At 44.2% G+C, this 25,525-nt stretch overlaps 1 protein-coding gene across 2 annotated transcripts in view; it reads right to left on the reverse strand.

The window, feature by feature from the left end:
• The window catches only part of LOC135910456 (dermonecrotic toxin SPH-like), a 184,948-nt gene that overhangs the window by 18,075 nt on the left and 141,348 nt on the right, over window positions 1-25,525 (reverse strand). For both annotated transcript variants that reach the window (XM_065442495.1, XM_065442494.1), the window contains one exon: window positions 22,737-22,965. In XM_065442495.1, coding sequence (XP_065298567.1) covers window positions 22,737-22,965 — 229 coding nt within the window. The remainder of the gene's footprint in view (window positions 1-22,736; window positions 22,966-25,525) is intronic.

Consider the following 25,525-nt stretch of genomic DNA (forward strand, 5'->3'; position numbering starts at 1 on the left):
CTGAGCACAGGTGTGCATGGTGCGTGTTTCAATACACACGTCACGTTGCAGCCACCTGGCTACGACGTTACAGAGGGCTGAAGTGAATTACTTTATATACTCGGGCGATTTCTACGCCCACATAAAAGCCGCACCCTTGATTTTTGAGAAAGTTGGTAATGTTATCTGTCATGTGTTGCGAGAGTTTCTAGGGTATTTTTTTAATAGGTGGCGAAACGAGGCAGCCATGCCGATTTTCCAGTGACTCCAGGTAGCAAGAGCATATCGTCCAAGATTTAGTGGCTGCCTCCGAGACTGTTCCCAGGCTGCACCATTTTTTTTTCATCCGGCAGGTGTCGTGCCACGGGAACAGCCAAGAATAGCCAGAGCCAGTGCGAGCACGTATTGTAGTTGAACAAAGGCAAGTACCACCAAGAATATTTGCGAAAAAAATGTCTTTTTCACGGTGTAATGGCCGCACCTCCGATTTTCACCAGAAATATCGGAAAAAACCTGCTGCCTATACACACGTATATACTTAGGTGGCTTTACATTGGAGCAAGCCGGAGTATGGAGAATTAAGGGTAGTACAAATTACACCAAGGTGGAGTAAGGTGGATTAAGGTAGAGCTGTGAAAGACACGGGGCAATGTGTGACATCACGTATTATGAACGTAACTACGAATGCTTTCACATTCAAATGACGCATGGATACTTAAGTGACACAATTTTTATTGTTCAAGCGCAACGCCACTAAGACGTTCAAGTAAACGGGCTGCTACAGTAAGGCATGTTGTTGGGCTAGTCGGTTCTTGGAATCAGCAAAATGAGGAACCGCGCGAGGAAGACAAAACTCGAACAGACGCACCTGTGCGTACATGCTTCTGTGGACGTCCTCTTTTCCTGGCGTAGTTTAAAATTTTGCTGAGGCTACTAATAGTGGGATTTCCAGAGGCGTTCATTGTCAGCTTCGTGAATTGGCTTAAAAAAGAGATCAAGAATAAGCGCGTTAATGAATGAACGAAATAAACTTTTACTTCTAAAACCGTATTCTCAAGCGTTTGCGCTCGGGGTTTGCGCTCGGTACGTGGGAGCGTCGCTGATTCCAGGAATCCTTTGACAGGGATCACATACCGGGTTCTGGCGGCAAGTCTTTGTTCGTCGCCCAAGTTCGAAGTGGATACCTTGATCTCCCACGTGTCGACGAGGACGTACATTTGCTAATTCTTTGTAGCCTTGGTATGGTCTTGATGATGCCACGGACACTTGAGTAGTAGGTGTGCCAATGGCTCTGATAGGTATGAAGTGTCGGCTGGATCCAATGCCTGAGGACGTCATGGGTGTAGGTGTTACTTTGGAGTCTGCAAAATTTGGTGCTTTCCTCTTTGGTCAGCTTGGGGTGAGGTGGTGCGTACTCACTGCGTCCCAGTCGGTAGTGTTAGAGCATGGCGTTATACGTGGGTGGCAGAATCTCTACTTCCATTGTGGCGATGGATGGCCGGCGGTCTCGTGAGGCTGTGAGAGAGGCCCGGATGACGCGAGCAGAGGCCAGGCCTGACCGATTTCGTTTCCCTTGAGGTCCTCGTGCCCTGGTGCCGACGTGACGCAGCAGTATGGGTGCTCAGTGCTTCCGTTCTTCAGAATCTTGACTGCACCAACCGAGATTGGACCTCTCGTATAGTTGCGTGCTGCGAATTGGGAGTCCACGGAAACTGCGGCCCAGTGCGTGCACGTAGGGGTGGCGAGGGCAATCGGCGCTTCTGCCCTGGTCTCGGAGAGTGACGGTGACGGGCGCCAGTTCTTTGCTTCTGGAGTCGACCAGTTTCAGGGCGTGGGTGGTTTTGGCAGAGTATTTCGCCACGTCAACGTAGCGAACATATGTATCGTGCTTACGTCATCTTCGGATGGCACCGTCTCGAACGGGTAGGCGTCGCCCATGATGCTAGGGATGGATGTATGTTGTGCCGTAGTTTTACGATTCACACGGATGCTCTTAGCTGTGGCGGTATCTGGACCTTACGGTCCGCGTCGGAGACGTAGCATCCCCCCTAGCCGAGGCGTGCAAAGACCGATCTGCCTATCGGCACGAGTTTCAGCCTGTCATGTTGGATGGTCTTCTGGGCTTTCAACAACGGGTGCCACTTTGATGAGTCGGGTGGTTGACGCCACGTTTGGTTGTACCATGGCATGCTTCGTAGCTTTGCTTATGAGCGCATTTAGCTTGACTTCAGAGCTCTTGAGAGCTATATTCGCGGTTCAATACGTTATTGTGCTGGTTATCAGACCTTGAACCACTCTGAGTATGTTAGTCATATCATAAGAAGCCAACAAACTCCAACCGCAAGAACAACACAGGGGGAATTTCTTGTGCTTAATAAATGAAATAAAGAAAGGATAAGTTAATGGAGATTAAAGTGAGTGAAAAAACAACTTGCCGAAGGTGGGAACGGAACCCACAATCCTCGCATTTCGCTTGCGATGCTCTACCAATTGAGCTACCACTGCGCCCCTTTCCCATCCACTTTCTTCGGTATTTATGTGTCCTAGTCAAACCTGGGAGTGTTAGCCAACGCCACCACTCACAGACCTTGGCGGCGGACGTGAAACGTCCTTTTTGCCGCAGGCGTCACGGGAACGTGATCTTTTTGGGTGAAGACAACTGGTCAATAAACCCACATATACTACCTGTAGGCATCAATATTGCCGGATTCGAGACACTCGGTATGTAATAAAGGGAAAAAAAAGGGGTTAACTGAGGGGCCCGATTTTTATTAGTCATATCATAAGAGGCGAACAAACACTGACACCAAGGACAACATAGGGGAAATTACTTGTGCTTAATAAATGAAACAAAGAAGCGATAAGTTTGTCGAAGTTTAAGTGGAAGAAAAAACAACTTGCCGCAAGTAAGAATTGAACCCAAAATCTTCGCATTTCTCGAAAAAAGAACTCTCCCATCCACCGCCATGGTCTTTGAGTGGTTGTGCTGGCTAACACTCCCAGGTTCTACTAGGACACATAAATACCCAAGAAAGTGGATGGGGAAACGGCGCAGTGGTAGCTCACTTGGTAGAGCATCGCACGCAAACTGGAAGTTTGTCGGTTCGGTTCCCACCTGCAGCAAGTTGTTTTTTCGCCCACTTTAAATTCTATTAGCTTATCGTTTCTTTATTTCATTTATTAAGCAGAAGTAATTTCCCCTATTTTGTCCTTGGTGTCAGTGTTTGTTGGCTATTTATTTTGTGACTAATAAAAATCGGGCCCCTCGGGTAACCCTCTTTCTTCCTGAGGGTGTTAGGGTGTCGTCTTCTTTGAGGCAACTCTACCAGTTGGCTACCCTGCTTACGAGGTGGTTCAATTCAAAGAGTTTGCGTTGGAGCCGAGGCAGGTTGAAGGCCCCCGATCCATGTCAATGAAGGGGCAAGCCATGTACTCAAAGGTCACCATCAGTTTTTGAACCCCGCTAAGCGTGGCTGAATCTTGGAAAAACGCTAACATCATCCGAATCCATAAGAAAGGGGACGCCAAAGACTTGAAAAATTATAGACCGATAAGCTTGCTGTCTGTTGCCTACAAAGTATTTACTAAGGTAATCGCAAATAGAATCAGGAACACCTTAGACTTCTGTCAACCAAAGGACCAGGCAGGATTCCGCAAAGGCTACTCAACAATAGACCATATTCACACTATCAATCAGGTTATAGAGAAATGTGCGGAATATAACCAACCCTTATATATAGCTTTCATTGATTACGAGAAAGCATTTGATTCTGTCGAAACCTCAGCAGTCATGCAGGCATTACGGAATCAGGGTGTAGACGAGCCGTATGTAAAAATACTGAAAGATATCTATAGCGGCTCCACAGCCACCGTAGTCCTCCATAAAGAAAGCAACAAAATCCCAATAAAGAGAGGCGTCAGGCAGGGAGATACGATCTCTCCAATGCTATTCACAGCGTGTTTACAGGAGGTATTCAGAGACCTGGATTGGGAAGAAATGGGGATAAAAGTTAATGGGAATACCTTAGTAACTTGCGATTCGCTGATGATATTGCCTTGCTTAGTAACTCAGGGGACCAATTGCAATGCATGCTCACTGACCTCGAGAGGCAAAGCAGAAGAGTGGGTCTAAAAATTAATCTGAAGAAAACTAAAGTAATGTTTAACAGTCTCGGAAGAGAACAGCAATTTACAATAGGCAGCGAGGCACTGGAAGTCGTAAGGGACTACATCTACTTAGGGCAGGTAGTGACTGCGGATCCGGATCATGAGACGGAAATAATCAGAATAAGAATGGGCTGGGGTGCGTTTGGCAGGCATTCTCAGATCATGAACAGCAGGTTGCCATTATCCCTCAAGAGAAAAGTGTATAATAGCTGTGTCTTACCAGTACTCACATACGGGGCAGAAACCTGGAGGCTTACGAAAAGGGTTCTACTCAAATTGAGGACGACGCAACGAGCTATGGAAAGAAGAATCATAGGTGTAACGTTAAGGGATAAGAAAAGAGCAGATTGGGTGAGGGAACAAACGCGAGTTAATGACATCTTAGTTGAAATCAAGAAAAAGAAATGGGCATGGGCAGGACATGTAATGAGGAGGGAAGATAACCGATGGTCATTAAGGGTTACGGACTGGATTCCAAGGGAAGGGAAGCGTAGCAGGGTGCGGCAGAAAGTTAGGTGGGCGGATGAGATTAAGAAGTTTGCAGGGACGGCATGGCCACAATTAGTACATGACCGGGGTTGTTGGAGAAATATGGGAGAGGCCTTTGCCCTGCAGTGGGCGTGACCAGGCTGATGATGATGATGATGAAGTGTGGCTGAGGAATTGTATAGAGATTTATACAGTACCAGTGGCACCCACGACGGTAATGAAAGAGAGAATCGTCTGGAGCAATTTTACATACCACAAGTATCACCGGAAGAAGTAAAGAAAGCCTTGGCAGCTATGCAAATGGGGAAGGGAGCTGGAGAGGATCAGGTAACAGCAGGTTTTTTGGAGGATGGTGGGCAGATTATTCTAGAAGAACTGGCCGCCCTGTATACGCAATGCCTTGTGACCTCGAGCGTACCGGAATCTTGGAAGAATGCCAACATAATATTAATCCATAAGAAAGGGGACGTCAAAGACATGAACAATTATAGACCGATCAGCTTACTGTTGGTCACTTATAAAATATTTACTAATGTGTTCGCAAATAGAATCACGAACACCTTAGGATTCTGTCAACCAAAGGATCAGGCAGGACTTCGTAAAGGCTACTCAACAATAGACCACATTCACACTGTCAATCAGGTGATAGAGAAATGTGCGGAATATAAGCAACCCTTATATATAGCTTTCATTGATTGCGAGAAAGAATTTCATTCAGTCGAAACCTCAGCAGTCATGGAGGCATTACGGAATCAGGGAGCAGACGAGACGTATGTGAAACTACTCAAAGACATCTATAGCGGCTCGACAGCCAACGCAGTCCTCCATAAAGAAAGAAACAAAATCCCAATAAAGAAAGGCGTCTGGCAGAGAGATACCATCTCTCCAATGCTATTCACAGCGTGTTTAAAAGAGGTATTCAGACACCTGGATTGGGAAGAATTGGGGATAAGAGTTGAAGAATAATACCTTAATAACTTGCGATTCGCTGATGAGATTGCCTTGGTTAGTAACTCAGGGGACCAATTGCAATGCATGCTCATTGACCTGCTGAGGCAAAGAATATGGGTGCGTCTGAAAATTAATCTACAGAAAATAAAGCAATGTTTCACCGTCTCGGAAGAGAACAGCAGTACACGATAGGTAGCGAGGCACTGGAAGTGGTATGAGAATACGTCTACTTAGGGCAGGTAGTCACCACGGATCCGGATCATGAGACTGAAATAATCAGAAGAATAAGAATACTCTGGGGTGCGTTTGGCAGGCATGCTCAGATTATGCACAGGAGGTTGCCATTACCCCTCAGGAGAACGGTGTATAAAAGCTGTGTCTTAATTGTACTCACGCACGGGGCAGAAACTTGGAGGCTCATGAAAAGGATTTTACTTAAATTGAGGAAGACGCAGCGAGCTATGGGAAGAAAAATGATGGGTGTAACGTTAACGGATAGGAAGAGAGCAGATTTGGCGAGGGAACAAACGCGAGTTTGTTAGTTGTTAGCATGTTAGTTGAAATCAAGAAAACGAAATGGGCACGTACGGGCAGGACATGTAGTAAGGAGGGAAGATAACCGATGGTCATTGAGGGTTACGGACTGGATTCCAAGGGGAGGGAAAGCGTAGCAGGGGGTGGCAGAAAGTTTGGTGGGCGGAACAGATTAAGAAGTTAGCAGGGAGAACATGGCCACAATTAGCACATGGCCGACGTAGTGCGAGAAGTGTGAGAGGCCTTTGCCCTGCAGTTGGTGTGACCTGGCTGAGCATGATGATGATGATGATGATGATGATGATGATGATGATGATGATGAAGTGCGACTCACGCGTCTGCCACTTCGTAGGTTGGAGTTCTTCCCTTCCTGCAGGCCTTGAGAACGAGTAATTCCTATTTCTCAAGTGCGCAGTGGAGGCCGCAACTGTCGAGGTAGTTCTCAATGACGGCGTTCCCTTTCTGGAGCCACATTCTTGCTCTCCAATTCTCGTTCGTGGCATGATGTCGTTAGCGTACAAGGCGTGATGTAGGCACGGGATGTTTTCGAGAAGCCTGGAGAGCTTAGCACGTCAAGAAAGTGAAAAAAATGCCCATTTGTCCAGTTTTCTTACGTGCACCATGTGACCCTCAGGCTCAAGAGTGTGGCGCGCACCACGGCGGTGTTCACTTGGCCTTTTCCGTGCACAGTAAGGTGAGTAAAATATGTGGACTTGTGAATTTTGGAGCCTTGCTGAGCAGAATATCTACACAAACACCATGCAAAGGTAACCACTAGCATGAATAAAGCCGCCTACGGTATCGATCTCTAATGCAGGGGTCCTACACTGGGCAAGCGGCCGCTAAAATAACGAGTCATTACGGGGAGACACTAATTCTATAAAAGGTTTTACAGGCAGCGTGTTCGCTTTACACTACTAACAATGGGGATGCATTCCAGAGCTGAGTGATGAAGCCATTCTGAAGTACGGAATCGAAGGAAACGTGAAATCTAAGAAGTCTACAAGATAGTGAATAAAGGGGCAGTGTTTGTGAGAAGAACATCCAGTATATTCTATGATAAAAAGCTTGAGTTTCAAATTATTGGCCATGTGCATGTTTGCTCTCACAGGTTATTTATTTATTTATTTATTTATTTATTTATTTATTTATTTATTTATTTATTTATTGTCATACTCTCAGGGCCCGGCGGCATTACAGAGAGGAGCGGTCATTATTACAAACAAATTCGTTAACAACATTCTTGAAGTTTCTGGCGTCAGAAATGGCAGTTCTGGAGGCAGGGAGGCGGTTCCAGTCATTCGTCATTCTTGGTAAAAAGGAATCAAAATAAACGTTGGTTCGACAAGTTGGAACTTCAACCTTAAAACGATGATCCGTGCGTGTCGATATGTATGACGGCGGGGAGATTAGTTCATCCTTAAGTGTTTCGTTAGTGTAATAAATCTTGGGAAAAAGGCATAGGCGAAAGTATTTACGACGTAAGTTTAGGTTAGGCAAGTCAACGGCTCGTTTCCTTGACGAGGCACTTGCATGACGAGAAAAATTCGAAAGAATAAAACGAGCAGCTCGGTTTTGAATGGATTCGCTTGTAATTTTTAGCTTTAGAGTAGAAGGGTCGTAAATTGAGCATGAATATTCAAGTTTAGGTCTCAATAAGGATTTTTACAGAAGCAACTTGACAGCTGCAGTTGCCGATGAAAAAGTACGCTGTAAAAACACAAGCATGCCATTAGCGTTGCCTCAAATGTAATTTATATGAATGTTCCATGTAAGATTGTGTGTAATGTAGATACCAAGATATTTGTATGATGAAACATTTTCTACAGGTATGTTATTATTGTGCGTAGGAAGGGTGGTATTTGTGACAGCACGGGTCACACGCATCGCCTTACATTTATTACAGTTAAGCTTCATTTGGGATCTAGAACACCACGGTGCTACTATGCTAATGTCTGATTGAAGAGTATCGCCATCGCAGATTTAGAAATGGCACAATAGAGCACACAGTCATCGGTGAATAATTTAATTGATGATTTAACTTGGTCAGGGAGGTCAATAATATAAATTAAAAATAATAATGGTCCTAGAACGGACCTTTGCGGTACACCGGAGGTTACTCGACCAGTGGAAGAGTAACCTGATTGTGATTCGTTAGCGTAAACAAATTAGGAACTGTTAGACAAATAACACTTCATCCAAGCAAGCACGTTTGAACCGATGTTGAGGTTACTTGATTTAGTTAAAGGTAATGCATGTGAACAGTATCGAAGGCTTTGGCGAAGTTTAAAAAAATGCACTCAATAGTAACGCTAGCATCGATCCCCTGGAATAGATCATTAGTGAATGACGAAAGCTGTGTTTCTCAGGAATAGTGTTTTCTAAATCCATGTTGGTGGGGGGTGAAAAATAAGTTTCACTCGAGAAATGAAGCCAGGTGTGAGTAAATTATGCGCTCCATTAATTTCCAGGGAACGCTGCTTAGGGATATAGGTGTGTAATTAGGTCGGGAGCACCGACTGCCAGACTTATGTACAGGTATCATCATCTCTGCCTTTCAATCGTTCGGAAGAATGGTGGTTTTACGAGACTGGAACAAAGATTTCGCTCAAAATTATAGATGAATAAGAAATAGATCCCTTAAGAAATTTCGTGTTGATACCATCTACTCCACTGCATGCAGAATACGTTGAGATCTGTATCAACTTTACAATGCCATCAAGGTCAAAGGTAATAGTAAGCATTAAAAAATATAGCACATCAGAAAAAACAGCGCTTGCGCACAGCACAGAATCCGAAAATACAGAGATGAACGCGTCATTAAATACTTCACAACAGACACTGCGATCGACAGGTTCGTTGTTAAGATCACACAGTTCAATGGCACTAGCTTTTTTATCGTTGACCACACTCCATAATTTATGTGGGTTGTCTTTCAACAAAGAAGGCAACGTGTGCTCATAAAATGTTGTATTAGACTCTGCTACAGCATCCTGCAGTTGCCCAGTGCTATTGTGCGAGCATTCCAACGCTCATGATTGCCAGTTAATTTTGCTCGTCGGAAAAGCCTTTTCTTTTTGTTCAGTAAACGTTTGAGACGCGAGTTGAACGTGCGCGAGAATTAGGAAAAGTACGCTTTTGCGGGATGTACCAGGTAATTAAAGAGTTGGCTTTTTCTTCGAATACAGTTGATACCAATTCGGTTGTAATCATGTCGTGATTCCTTTTCGATTATTGCTTATTTATATTCCATGCGAAGCATCCAATAAACATTGCTTGGAAATAAGCGCTTCGTCACTTTGTTTCTTGCCTAATTCTTCCGTTCTTCGCGCTCTCTAGGCGTTATTTGCGTCTATTTTGTTCTTCGTGTGTTGTGCGTTCTTTTGCTAATCGTGCATCCCACTTTGTTCTCTCATGCGTCGTGTTCGCATGGCAGTGCACTCTTGCGTTCTCGTGTTCTGTTGGTATTATTATTTTTTTCTTCATCGCAATAAATGCTTCAATTGTGACTCAGCGCATTGGTGTGTATGTATCTGTGTGCGTTTCCTGCAGAGTTTCACAGCATTAGCCACGTTGCACCTACTAGCCATGCTTAGGAGCATGCTTAGCGTCGATCTTTGCAAATATTTATCGGTAGGATGCAACCGATACTAATGGCAAGCTTCCAAATGACAGACACTGGGAATGTTTTGATGTGTGGATCATTTTGAGCTCTATATAACTATAGCGAACCGGACGACAAGAAACATTCTGCCAGGATTTTGGATGTGTCTGGCTCTTTAGAAAAAAGCTGCTGTTTCAGACGTCTGCGGTTCCTCATGACGATAGAATGCGATTTTTACAGATGAAATCTCATTTTAGCATAGAAAACATGTGCTAGCTTAAGAACGCTATTCTTTGAATAGCCTCCTTGCATACAGGTGCGCACACTCCATGTTAGCAAAATGTTTCTTTGTAAGGTCATGTCCTTGAGAAGGACTTTGAATATCTTTCTATACCCAAGTCAGTGCCAACATTCTATGCGTAGATGGGAATTACACAGGTGGTATATTTAGATTGGTGTCAAGGCCTTCGAAATTGCAGAAACTTCTGAGATTACTGACGACTGAAATCAACTAAACGATTCATTTACAGGAACCCACGTCACCCATCATTCTACATTCACAAATCCACGTATACGCTTAAAATAGCTGCATAAAAAGTGGGCGTGTAAAGTCTCTTTCATGCAGACGACAAAATGTATATTCTTTGCAGGAGGAACACCGCAAATATTGTGAAACAAAGCTCTAAAGAGAAGCTTGTGAAAAAATATTTCTCAAATGTTAGAGTGCCGTGCTCTGCATGATACCACTTTTCTCTGGTTGTTACTACGTCGGCGAAACAAAATGAGTAATAATGAGAAATTTTGAAAACAGGGGTACCTAGCTGAAAGGATCAGTCAGCAGCCATCTAGTTCAACAATATGATAAATTTAACCGTGAACTCATGCTGAAAAAATGATCAACTAGTCTCTACGTCCTTCGATATCAGTCCTGTTTACCAACGTCCACAAAATTCCTAATAAATAGGATCCCTTATCATCCGCAATAGACTCCTGCGACGCCCTACTCGATGCCTGAACCGAAACATGGTTGCCACCTAATGTCAATGACGTTGATTTTTTTCATTGCGCACAGAACCACATTTTGCCCCATTGCGATCGCACTGCGCACTCAGGAGGCGGTGTCCTCTTGACGGTATCAAAAGACATACCATCAATTTCGATCAGCGTTAGCAGGGCTCTTGAAACTGTCTGGGCTTCCATTACCATTGGTCATCAAGCCATAATAATAGTTCTATTCTACCGCCCACCCTCTACGTCATCTTTATTTGCCAAATTATTCTATGAGAATATTTACCATGTAGCAATCACTCTCCGTCATCGTCCAAAGTAGACCTCGGCGACTTCAACTTTCTTAACATTACGTGTGGAACAATGACTAACCCTCACTGTTGGTGTTTTTTCAACAATCTAAGGAGTTTTTAGAAGTGTGTTCTGTTTTTTCGTTTTCACAACTCGCTGCCGATCCTTTGCGGTCCTCTGACATTGTAGCAAATACACGTAACCTAATTCTGACTTCTCATCCGGACCTCGTATCTCCAATGAAGCATTCACCTGGCATAAGCGATGATTGTCTTTTTCATTTCGCTTTTAACTTAACTGGTCCCAAGACCACTAAACAAAGGAATATTTTACACTAGAAGAAGAAAGTCCGACCTTGTCGCAATTATCATAGAATTACCGTCATTTCCACACGACATCCGTCCTGATTTTTAGAACCGTATAGTCAAACTAACTGGAACTTGTTCGTTATAAAAATAAACGAACTACCCACCTAAACGCAAACCGACTCGCAAAATTGTTTAAATCCACAAGCGCCCTGGTATGGTAGCCATGCCAAGCGGCTTGCCAACAGAAATGTTGTTTTGCTTGACTAAAAGCTCAGCCACCGAATCGAGGAAGGCTACTGACAAATTAGCATTTCATACTTACATAACTGCATCAATGGTTGCAAAGCATAAATTTTTGTCTGCCACTTTTCCATCAATTGTATCAAATAACGGTAAAAACTTTCGGAGCATTATCACACCTCCCCCCCCCCCCCCCCCGTCTAGTGACCACATCGCCTTGGACGGCTCTTCAGGGGCCCGCATTCCGCGCGAGCAATGTGCTACTCTCTTGAAAGATACCTTCGTGAAAAACTTTTCCACCCAGTGTAAAATTGTTCTACCTGCCACAGGTGACTATCATCATCATTATCAGCCTGGTTACGCCCACTGCAGGGCAAAGGCCTCTACCATACTGCTCCAACAACCCCGGTCATATAATAATTCTGGCTATGTCGTCCCTGCAAACTTCTCAATAACATCCGCCCACCTAACTTTCTGCAGCCCCCTGCTACGCTTCCCTTCCCTTGGAATCCAGTCCGTAATCCTTAATGACCATCGGTTATCTTCCCTCCTCATAACATGTCCGGCCCATGCCCATTTCTTCTTTGTGATTTCAACTAAGATGTCATTCACTCGCGTTTGTTCCCTCACCCAATCTGCTCTTTTCTTATCCCTTAACGTTACACCAATCATTCTTCTTTCCATAGCTCGTTGCGTCGTCCTCAGTTTGAGTAGAACCCTTTACGTAAGCCTCCAGGTTTCTGCACCGTAGGTGAGTACTGGTATTACTACTACTAGTACAGCTATTATACACTTTTCTCTTGACGGATAATGGCAACCTGCAGTTCATGATCTGAGAATGCCTGCCAAACGCACCCCAGCCATTCTTATTCTTCTGATTATTTCCGCCTCAAGATCCGGATCCGCCGTCACTACCTGCCCTAAGTAGATGTATTCCTTTACCACTTCCAGTGCCTCGCTACCCATTGTAAGTTACTGTTCTCTTCCGAGATATTTAAACATTACTTTAGTTTTCTGCAGAATAATTTTTAGACCCACTCTTCTGCTTTGCCTCTCCAGGTCAGTGAGCACGCATTGCAGTTGGTCCCCTGAGTTATTAAGCAAGACAATATCATCAGCGAATCGCAAGTTACTAAGGTATTCTGCATTACCTTTTATCCCCAATGCTTCCCAATCCAGGTCTCTGAATACCTCCTGTAAACACGCTGCGAATAGCTTTGGAGCGATCGTATACCCTGCCTGACGCCTTTCTTTATTGGGATTTTGTTGCTTTCTTTATGGAGCACTACGGTGGCTGTGGAGCCGCTATAGATATGTTTCAGTATTTTATGCGAAGCATATTACTAGAGCTCAGCCAGCTCCTCAGGCGTGGCGGTGTCGCCTTCAATACCACGTGACGCCGTGACGTCACGACAGAAGAGAAACGGGGCTCCAACTCGCGCCATCGCTCGCGGCGTCACGGCGGTATATAAGCAGCTGCGCTTGCCTCTGCTAGGAACTCACGAGGTGAGATGCCTCCTGGAGACAGAGCTGCTCGTTCGAATGAGAAGCGAAGGTTACGGCGTGCTACAGAGACTGTTTCTGGGTGGCTTTGCTACGGCGCAGCGACTACGCACCCCACATCGGACGCGGTGTGCGTCGAGCAACGCAGCATTCGGCGCGACAACGAAATGTGCGCCTGAGCAAGCGACGCACGCCTGAGCCGACGCCAACAACACCGACTTTTCTGCGACACGAGCTCCTTAGCGCTGTCGCGTTAAAATAAAGGCTAGTATTCTTTGCATCCTGTGCTTAACCTTAGCTAAGCCACAGCCAGTTTTTTACATACGGCTCATCTACACCCTGGTTCAGTAACGCCTCCATGACTGCTCAGGTTTCGATGGAATCAAATGCTTTCTCGTAATCAATGAAAAGTATATATAAGGGCTGGTTTTATTCCGCACATTTTACTATCACCTGATTGATAGTGTGAATATGGTCTATTGTTGAATAGCCTTTACGGAATACTGCCTGGTCCTTTGCTTGACAGAAGTCTAAGGTGATCCTGATTCTATTTGCGATTACCTGAGTAAATGGTTTGTAGGCAACTGACAGTAAGCTGCTAGGTCTATAATTTTTCAAGTACTTGGCGTCCTCTTTCTTATGGATTATGATTACGTTAGCGTTCTTCGAAGATTCCAGTACGCTCATGGTCATGAGGCATTGCGTATAGAAGGTGGCCAGTTTCTCTAGAACAATCTGTCCACCAGCCTTCAACAAATCTGCTGTTACCCGACCCTCCCCAGCTGCCTCCCCATTTGCATATCTCCCAAGGCTTTCTCTACTTCTTCCGGCGTTACCTGTGGGATTTGGAATTCCTCTAGACTATCTTCTCTTCCATTATCGCCGTGGGTACCACTGGTACCGTATAAATCTCTATAGAACTCCTCAGCCACCTGTACTATCTCATTCATATTAGTAATGATGTTGCCGGCTTTGTCTCTTAACGCATGTGATGTTCCGGCGAAGAAGAAGAAGACAGAAGAGACAAGAATAGGAGGAGGAAGAGAAAGAAGTGATCAAGATGGATACCTGTAAATAAATGAGTGTATTTTAACTCGTACTTTATATTTGGCGCAGCCGACCATGTGGCTTGAAGTGACGTTGGCAAGAAGAACAGATGGGCAGACGACCGTGAAGACCTACCAGCTTGACGGCGAAGATCCAGTGCTTCTTCAGGAATCAGCGAGTTCATCGGAACTGCTTCGCATCATCGCTGAGAAGAGTCAACTGAACGAAGCGGCCCTCGTTGAGAAATGTGTGGTAAGAATCGATGCTTCTATGTCTGAATTCGAGGTTATGTTTCCGGGACATTCAAGGATAGATTCCAAGAACGAGACTGAGCACACGCATAACGCCTCGTTGCAAGCGCTGTTTCAGCAGCAGACCACGCAGTATGAGCAACAGCGACTTATTTTCGAAGCAGTTAGCGACTCACTAAGAGCACAGAAACCACATCAAGAAGAGTTCAAGCCCGATAGTTTCGAGTGGGTGTCTAATTCCGCCAACTTGTGGCTCAGATTTTATGAATATGCATGTGCGCAAAACCACTGGACGTCATTGGGCGACAAAGTGTGTAACATGCGCCGTTTTTTATCTGGCAATGCCAGAAAATGGTGGGACATGCGAATCGCAATTCAATGCCGTGATTCATGGCAGAAGTGGAAAGATAGTTTTCTTTCTGCTTTTGAGCGAAATCCGGTTGACAGATGGGACGACGCATTAGCTTTCAGACACAGAGGAGGGACAGTCATGGATTATTTTTTCGTGAAAAGACGTTTACTCTACATTGCCGACCCTAATCTACCGGACTCTACAATCCTTCCCCTGATAATTCAAGGCATGACTAACGAATCGCAAAGAGAGGTTTGTGTACACCGTCTAACCTCCACGGATGACTTACTTGCTTGCCTTAAGTATGTGTCCAGTGATTTTCTGATTGACGGTCCCATCAAAAGCCATAGTACTCTACCACTGAGCATTGACGCACATGGCGAAACGGTAGAATATTTTAATACCGAATCTGACCAATGTGACATGATGGAAAATGTATACCTTCTGAAGTCAAATCTCTTATTTGTTAAAATGATGGTAAATGGAAAAAGTCTGGGCTCCCTGGTTGATACTGGAGCATCTGTAAGCCTGGTCAATCAAGAAATCGTCCAACCGAGCAAGGTGTATGAAGGAAGAATAGTTAGTGTTCAAAGCTATGATGGAAAAACTGGAAGGTTGCAACACTGGGCGGAAGTAGAAGTTGAATTTGGTGGACATCACCTAAAAGTAGATGCCCTTGTCATGCAGGGTGTTGATTTCCTGTTTATTTTATCTAGGCCTGATATGAAGCGATTGAAGATGAATATTTCTTGGAGAGACGAAGTGACTATTGACGGATCATTTAAGCCTAACTTGTGTGGAATTGAAAATTCACATCGAAGAGTTAGAAATGCTGATGAGATACTGACAAATTTTCCCGAACTTATTTGTGTTGAGACGCACCCGCCAGCAGCAGATGTCTTCGAGGTACCGTTTAAGCTTCGTGACGTCACAGTAGTGCGTAAAAAGCCGTACATTCTTTCCCACGAGAAAAAGACCTGGCTAAAAGCCGAACTGCAGCAAATGCTAAATGCCGGTATTATAAGGCCATCAACATCCACTTTCGCGTCACCAGTCACCATAGTACCGAAAGACGATGGCTCATTTCGCCTTTGCACAGATTACCGGCAGATCAACGGGCAGACTGATTTGTTTCCTTTTCCCATGCCCCGAATAGACGAGATCATCAATGAAACTGGTGGATCAAATGTTTTCTCTCGGATCGACCTCTGTAAAGAATACTGGCAGGTGCCACTACAAGAAGATTACAAGCAGTACACTGCTTTTGTAACACCTTTCGATGTGTACTAGTACAACCGCTTACCATTCGGTTGGAAGAATTCTGGAGCTTGGTTTCAGAAAATGATGAATGGCATTCTTGATGAGTTCCTGGGAAAGTTTTGTAACGTATACATTGACGACATCATCATATACTCACGTACAAGAGAAGAACATGAAAAACACCTTTCGTGCGTGTTAGAAGCCCTCAGCAAGTCAAAGTTAAAGATTAACAAGAACAAGAGTGAATTTTTTCAGACAAATGTTGTCTTTCTAGGAAGAGTTTTTGACGGCTAAACTAAAACAACAAAAGAGGAGTCTATACAAAGGATGAAGAAGCTCGTCAAGCCATATGACCTACACTCACTCCGTGTTTTCCTCGGACTCGCCGGTCATTTTCATGCGTTCATTAAGGATTACGCTGCAAACACACGATGCCTCACCAAGCTGACGCAAAAGGATGTGCCATTTATCTGGAGTGAAGAGTGCGAGAAAGCGTACGAGTAGCTTGTTGAAGCTATATCGTCGGATCTTGTGCTTGTGCTACCTGACTTCAACAAGCCTTTCGAGCTGTGTACGGACGCTTCACAATATGGTACAGGGGCCGTTCTATATCAACGAGACACAAAGGAGCAGCAAGGACGCCAGCTCAAGGTGTTTGGCTATTATTCTTCTGCGTTCTCAAAAGCTCAAGAACATTATACGACAACAAAAAAAGAGGCTCTGGCTGTTGTGATGGCACTCCGGTATTTCAGAAGCTACATAGAGGGTCGTCATTTCCGGCTTTTCACTGACAACCGAGCGTTAACCTACCTCTTGGGATTAACCCAGCCCAAGGGCAGAGTCGCGCGTTGGATCAGTGAAATACAAAAGTTCACTTTCGATGTAAGCCATCGACCTGGTGATAAGCTTCCTGACGCAGGTGCTCTTTCCAGGCTTCACATCACAGAAGTGAGAACATCTGGTCATGAACATGTTTGCAGCTTGTGGGAAGGCACCGAAGACCTGACTTGCAATAATGGCAAATTTTGTGTGCCAGGAACATTGGTGAAAAAGGTTTTGAAGCTGTACCATGACAACCCCGAGTCAGGAGGGCATGATGGATTCTGGAAAACTTATTGGAAGATAAAAAGTCGATTCATCTGGAAAAATATGAAGGAAGATATAAAGAACTACGTGCAAACATGTCACCAGTGCCAAATTAACAAGGCCAAGTATCGTCCAAGAGGGAATCAAATGGTCATCGCTAATCATTCCCAAGTACCATTAGAAGTAATTCATCTAGATTTTGCCGAAATAAAAAAGCGAGGAGAGGGAGTCAGTAAGACTCAGGCATTCCTTGTCGCAATAGATGAATGCACACGCATGGCAGCTGCAAAGCCAGGAAAGGAAGACGCCAATTCTGTTTTGACGTTACTGGAGCGGAATATGTTCAAGAACACCAAGGTAGTGGTCTCCGGCAACGGGCCAGCTTTCCGCAGTAAGAAGCTTCAAGAATGGGCCCGTGATAGAGGAATTGCCCTGAGATTTGCCACACCCTACCATCCAGAAGGAAACGGCCTAGCTGAGAGGCTCATTCGGGATTTGAAAACATTCATCACAATTTACCATGATTTCCATGGAGGATGGAAGTGTGCCTTGGAAGCAGCAGTCAGGCACCACAATCATTCCCATACCATGGGATTAGGATGCACGCCTAACTTTGCTGCATCAGGCGAAGCAACTTGGCTACCGGCCGACTACGACCTTGGAATCGTTGGGAAAGTAGATCTGCAGGAAAGGCGCGAGACGGAAGAGGAGCTTGCACACTACAGATCAACAACGAAGAGACACTTCGATCTGCGACATAGCTCAAAGATGCCTGTAATAGAGCCTGGAGATACAGTGTTAGTCCGGATGAGTTTAGAAGGACCGAAGTCCAAATTTTCTGGGCCCTACACAGTGATAAAGACCATCAAGCAACAAGGAATCTTGAAATCGCTACACTATTTGGGACCGGAAGGAAAAACTGAAATAGCAACAGTGGAAAATGTCATACCCTATCATCCCAGGAGGGATGAAAACCGAAGTCCGGGAGGATGTGATGTTCCGGCGAAGAAGAAGACAGAAGAGACAAGAACAGGAGGAGGAAGAGAAAGAAGTGATCAAGATGGATACCTGTAAATAAATGAGTGTATTTTAACTCGTACTTTATAACGCATACATCTGATTCTGGCCAATTCCTAGTTTCTTCTTCACTGCTTTTAGGCTTACTGCGTTCCTGAGAGCATGTTCGATTCTATCCATATTATACTTCCCTTTGTCAGCTGTCTTTCGCTTGTTGATTAACTTCGAAAGTTCTGCCAGGTATATTTAGCTGTAGGGTTAGAGGCTATCATGCATTGGCGTTTCTTGATCAGATCTTTCGTCCCCTGCGATAATTTACTGGTATCCTGCCTAACGGAGTTACCACCGACTTCCATTGCACACTCCTTAATGATGTCCACAAGATTGTCGTTCATTGCTTCAACACTAAGGGCCTCTTCCTGAGTTAAAGCCAAATACGTGTTCTGTAGCTTGATCTGGAATGCCTCTATTTTCCCTCTTACCGCTAACTTATTGATCGCCTTCTTATGTACCAGTTTCTGCCATTCCCTCCTCAGGTCCAGGCTAATTCGACTTCCTACCATCCTGTGGTCACTTCAGCGCACCTTGCTGAGCGCGTCCACATCTTCTATGATGCCAGGGTTAGCGCAGAGTATGAAGTCTATTTCATTTCGAGTCTCGCGGTTGGGGTTCCTCCATGTCCACTTTCGGCTATCCCGCTTGCGGAAGAAGGTATTAATTATCCGCATATTCTTCCGTTCCGCAAACTCTACTAATAACTCTCCCCTGCTATTCCTAGTGCCTATGCCATATTCCCCCACTACCTTGTCTCCAGCCTGCTTTGTGCCAACCTTGGCATTGAAGTCGCCCTTCAGTATAGTGTGTTTTGTTTTCACTCTATCCATCGCCGATTCCACGTCTTCATAGAAACGTTGGACTACCTGGTCATCATGACTGGATGTAGGTGCGTAGACCTGTACAATCTTCAATTTGTACTTCTTATTAAGTTTCACAACAAGACCCGCCAACCTCTCGTTAATGCTACACAATTCCTGTATGTTACCAGGTATATTCTGATTATTTCGTTCTCGTCTCTCCGCTAAGCCCCGGTAGCACAGGACGTGCTCGCTTCTTAGCACTGTATATGCTTCTTTTGGCCCTCTAACTTCACTGAGCCCTATTATATCCCATTTACTACCCTCTAATTCCTCCAATAGCACTGCTAGACTCGCCTCACTAAATAACGTTCTGACGTTGAACGTTGCCAGGTTCATATTCCAATGGCGGCCTGTCTGGAGCCAGGGATTCTTAGCACCCTCTTCTGCGTCGCCGGTTTCACCACCGCCGTGGTCAGTTGCTTCGCAGCTGCCGGCGCCGGCATTCGAACCAAGGACCACTTGCATGCGAGGTGGTTGTTCTTCCTCTATGCCACCGCTGCACTATATACAAATGCCTCCAATTAATGTTGTAACTTCTCGTGTCCTAAAACTAATTATTTCTAACAATATTACCTCGTCTCCCGGCTATGACTCAATTAACACAACATTCCTAGTAAGCACTAACGATGTTAGTTCACTTATTCTTGCAAAGCTTCTTCAGCAGTCCCTAGACACGTCCACACTACCTAAAGAATGGACGATCGGGAAGGTCATTCCCTACATAAATCAGGTAACAAAAATTCAACAAATACCTACTGTCCCATCTCGTGGACAAGTATATGCGTTAAACTACCTGAACACAATATTTTTACCATGTTAAATTCCTCAAATTTACTTCATTTTTCACCCCATCTCAGCATGGCTGTTGTAAAACTTCCCCATACGAAACACTTCTGGCTTCATTCACTCACGAGTTACATCAAATTTTGGATCGTTTTTCTTTTGCCGACTGTATTTTCTTAGATTCCTCTAAAACGCTTGTCAAGGTTTGCTCTTGAACAAATGAAATAAACGAAATCTAGATCCTAACCTTCTCACGAGGATTAAGCTCTTTCTAACAATGAACACTCAGTTTGTTACAGTTAATGTTTTTATTTCTTCTTTCAGCGATGTACGTTCCTGGGTACCACAAGTTTCAGTTCTGGGCCTTCTCATTTTTCTCAATTATGTTGACGACAATCCTGCTACACTGTCTTCCAACGTGCACTTGTTCTCTGATGACTGCGTTATTTTTCGCGATGTAACCAATGATACCGATGTTAACAGGTTGCAACTCAGCAGGCGTAACTCGTCGTTAATTTAACTATATTAACAAATGTAAAGTACTACATGTATCCCGTGTGTTTCACTAAGTTGTCACTTGCCACTTAAACAGCGTTCCTTTAGAAACGGATAACTCTTACAAGTATTTATGTGCCATGTAACTACAAACCTGTCAGGGTCAATTAATACCGAACATATTATTAATAACGCTAACCGTATGTTAGGCTACTTGCGCCTTAACTTCGCTAGCTCCCCTTATAACCTAAAACACTTTCTGTAAGAAATTCTACGTCCTTAAATCGAATACGATATTTCTGTATGCGGTACTGGCCTAGGTGACCTGAAAACGGCTTTAGAAGTTGTCTAGAGTAACTTAGTTCCCCTTACCTTTCCTAATTATAATAGACCTGCGAGCATTTCATTGATACCGAATCATAGTCTTTCTTCGCTGTCTGTTCGACGTAGAATTGCTCGTCTAGCACTGTTTCATAGGCTTTATCATCATCCTACACTGCACACGCAATTCTTTACACGACGCCATTACGTTAAACAGCGTGTTGATTACTGTGGCAAAGTTCGGGCCTTTCTATGCCTCACAAAGCATTTTTCAGTCTTTTTTTCCCTCAAATATATATAGATTGGGAACCACCTTCCCGTTGATATCGCAAATACTACTGATAACAGCCTTTTTCGTGAAAAGTTAGTTTACATTCTGTGACCAAGAACTTCTTTTCTTGTTATACAGCAGCTAACATTCTATACAAAGAAACCTCTTGTATTCTAGCATTGTGTTTCGTTCATATTAATTTGCGTTTTGTTTACTTTCTAAGTTTCAAATTTTATTTTGTACCACTCCCTTCTGTAATGCCTTTCGTGCTGAGTAAATGATCGATAAATAAATATAAATAAATTTAATTTAAACTCATTGAGCAACATGAACGCCAAATTTCTTAAACCTTCGCCTCCCATTACAGTGGCAAAAGTTGCGGCAGCGTGTGATTGCTATATCTCTGAAAAGTCATGCATAATTATCCAGCACGCGACAACAAATAATAAGTGATGTCATATGACTGTTTTTCAACTTGTACTGATTGTACTCGCTGTATATGTCCACGACGACACGCTGTAAAACCTATTGTTAGTCAGTCCATGTACCTTCAATTTTCGAAGCGTACCAACCAGTCCAACATGACAGGCTATGAAGTGAAGTACGCGTAGCATACGTGGTTTGAGGACCAAGCCAGCTAAAGCTCGGCCGGGGTAATTTCAAACTATTTACAAAGATTTTTCTTCTCTAGTGAAACTAAAATGAGTCGATGATGGCATTTATTATCTACGCTACTTTTCCTAAATTTGCACGTGCAGTATTAGGAAAAGGTAATTTTTGTGATATGCACAAGCGATAGAGATGGTCTGCCGATTCACCTGGCTATTTATTTCCACCTTTAATTTCCCACTCGCTTATTTCCCACTTTATTTTTTGTTTTCATACGAGCAAACAGGTATCTTGCATTCTGTACACAAATTTTCTATCATATTAGCAGAGGATCACTCTGCTACATCTTCACTTAGTGGATGACTGCTATAATCTCTATTGAATTGAATGTGCTTTCAAAGTGCATCGAAATTTTGTGGTGTGGACTAAAAAATTTGGATTATTGAAAATATTAGTTTGCTTCATTGAACATGGTCCATAAAGCCGGCCGTTTCACTTGCTTGACAGAAAAGCTTTCTTCAGAATAATAGAATGCTATCAATTATTCACAAATATATGCAAAGCCCTAGTGAGTGCACAACTTCTTAGTATGTCGATATATTCGTTTTAGTCAGTCTGCTTTACATTAGGATTCTCCAGATCTCTGGTAAACTTCACCTCAAGTGATGTGCCTTACAACGCGATGCAAATATATTGTCAGGTTGCAGTGACGGCGATTACTACAGCGGTAGTACAGAATTGCGCAAGTAACTTCTTATTGGATGAACCATCGCCCACAAAAGCAAGTTACACTGAAAGCCCAGCGATAGCGGTGAACACAGTCGGCAATCGTTGAATTATCTAATATGCCGTTCAAGCGCTTCGGCTTTCATAAATGAATCATCCAAGGTTCCAGGGTAATCGCTGGTGCGCATGAGCCTTCCAGAAAATTCTACACAATTCGCGTCGTACATACAATCAGATTACACAAGCTTTGGTAACAATAGACAGCTGATAGAACCATCGATAACATTCGAGAAACTTCCGAAACATGCGAGTACGTCCCGCCCTGAGCAATGACATTTGTCAGGCGGCGACAAGCCGCCCCCCCCCCCCCCCAAAAAAAATATAAACAAGCGCACGTGTCAATATTCAGCGGAATATTTTATAATATTTTATCAGATATTTGTTAGTCTCACTGCTTTGAGCTTGCAGTTATTATCTCAAAAATAAACATCAAATTCGTGGCCATTCCTCCGGCCGTTTTTACGTACTTGATGAAGCGTTTGATAGTAGGAGGGTCGTCGACTGTCCACGCGTAAGCTTTGTCGACGTAGCCGCCACCGTCACGGGCCGCCACAATTCCCGGCAGCTGGAAGTTCCCCAGGAAATCCACGAGGCAGTTGGTAATTCCGCCACCTTGCCAGCAGTGGCCGTTGATATCTAGCTGGACGAATGCTTTGCTAATTTCTTCCGGGTGTCGGTACGTGCCAAAATCAAACCCTGAGATATAGCATGCGTATATGAACAAAAGATTGTGAAATAAACGCTTTAAGACAGCGAACACGTGCACTGTTGCATGTTGTAGCCAAAAGAAGCAAAGAAACAATTTATTCGTTTATTTATTTATTTAACCCAATGAAATATCAAAATACGTTAACACCTTAACAAAGTAAACTATCCATCAGTGCGGAAAGACACGAATGAGTCCACAAACTTAACAAGATGCACTATAAAAGGAAATGAGGAACAATAGTATTCAGAACTGACAAAAAAAGGAAACGCTAAAATTAATGCAAATGCCACTTTAACTCAAGGGAAAGATTTCTACATCAAATAAAAACAATTAACAACAGGTTGTTCACTCAAAGAAACGAATAAGAAGGCGGTAAAATGTTCAGCAGTACTTTAGTAAAAGGCAATGGTCGATGTGGCAAATGGAAAACATGCGGTTTCCAGCATTAATATTTATTGAAATTATCGCCAAAGCTTGCGTGGTCTCTTTGTGACACAAGGTTGTAGGGAAGGTTATTCCGCAAACGGATAGCTGTGGAGGAGCCGATATGTTCATCATATCTGCGTCAGTATCATAACGGCGTGAGTATCACGGTATATGCGCGGTAAGCCAAAGTAGTTATACAGTCTGTGTGAAGTTCTATGAGCGAGATTATGGTGATTACAACGAAGATGCCAAACAAAATAACGGACGAAGGAAGCCGACGCAGGAAAACCACGTAGGCGCACCAACAACTGAGCGTTTTATATCTTGACACAGGAATAAATAGCCGCAGCCGAGAATCATAACAAGGAAAAAAGAAAAAAAAACAGTGCCGTCATCTGCATCGCACAACAAAAACACGATACTTAACAGCTTCTAAGCGCCGCTCTCAGCATACGTCAGTTCCTTTGTCGATAAACTGAAGGTGCACTGATACAAGCATCACCACGCTTCTTCCATTTCAAGCGCTTCCGAAATCTCCTTTGTCATTCAATCATCAGCTCTGTTCAAAACACAGGTTCTATTAAAATCTAGAATGCACTTGTGAGCACTGCAATGGGCACTAATGTGACCGGAGAGCTCGTTTTCTATCCTATATCGATGCTCATACAATCTGTCATTCAGACATCTGCCGGTTTGGCCTACACATGATGAACCACACGACAGGGGAACTGAATAAACTTCTTTTTTGACGCACCTGACATGCTTTTGCCCATGTTTCGTTGAGCACCCCTGTTTATTTTCCCAATGTCCAGCATTCACCTTGGCACACATGAAACCAAGACGTTTCGCAGCGGAAAATAAAACTCGAACACCAGCTAGTTTGCCGACTGTTTTCCGATTGTGAGATATGCCCTGAACATAAGGTATCACAGCGCACCTAGTTCCAGAAGGTCTTCCTCGTCCCTCGTCTACAATGTTGGGTTCCTTGAGCTGCCTGAGAATTTTTTCTGTATCAGATTTTATTACATGGTGAGGATAATGTGCCCCTTTGAAGAAGCTGATCTGATAATGATCCTCAAAGCCATCTTGGACCCCACCAAATCCAAAGGAGAAGGACACAGGGCTCTGGAGCGGTTATTGCACACATACCCAGGTAGGTAACAAGTCGTCATCGATGCCATTAAGACCAAGTGCTATGGAGCTCCCACCCAACCATGTCGAACACCCTACACAGGACAACCCAACCCACTAATATACAAACTTATCACAAAACAAAATGTGGGTGGTCATCGCAGCGAGCACCCGTAACACTGCGCGGGAACGGACCAGGTCACGAACTCTATGACCAGAAACCTGACAAACAACACTTTCTCCACACCCACGGCCTTTCTCAGCCAAGACTAGGAACAGGGATGGTGCGGGCGATGTAGAAACATGCCCGAATAATCATGATCCCAAACCCGGGCAAAAAGTTGGCAATTGAAAACCTCATAACCATCAAGCTTACCTCCTGCCTCGGCAAGTTCTACGAGAACATTATAAACACGAGGCTACAGAGACACTTAGAAGACAGCAAACACCTGCCGCACAATATGTTCGATTTCACGGAGACCTGTCGACACAAGATGTGCTACTCCGAATCAAGGAAGAAGTCCTTAGCAACGTTTGCGGCAGCGGTGAACACGTCCTTCTAGCGATCGACATCGAAGGGGTTTTTGACAATGTCAGCCACGAAGGAATCCTAGAAGGGCTGGTCAAGACCAACTGCGGTGAGCGAACGTACAAGTATGTTCAGAGCTTCCTGAGCCACGGCGGAGCTGAAGATGGGAGAGATTCAGACACCAGTGTACCACCCTCCCAACAAGGGAACACCCCAAGGTGATCTCATCTCACCCACGCTGTTCAACGTCGCCATGATCGGCCTCGCAAAAAAACTGCAGGAGGTAGCAGGTCTTCAGCACCGCATACTACGCAGACGACATAACACTCAGGACCACAGAAAGGTCCCCCGTTGAAAAAGAAGAACGGCTGCAAACTGCAACAAATATCATCCAAGAATACATCAGACAATGGGGTCTACAATGCTCCCCCAAGAAATCTGAGCTCTTACGAGTCTGTCGA

This window comes from Dermacentor albipictus, chromosome 8, assembly GCF_038994185.2.
Source record: "Dermacentor albipictus isolate Rhodes 1998 colony chromosome 8, USDA_Dalb.pri_finalv2, whole genome shotgun sequence".
Taxonomy (NCBI): Eukaryota; Metazoa; Arthropoda; class Arachnida; order Ixodida; family Ixodidae; genus Dermacentor; species Dermacentor albipictus.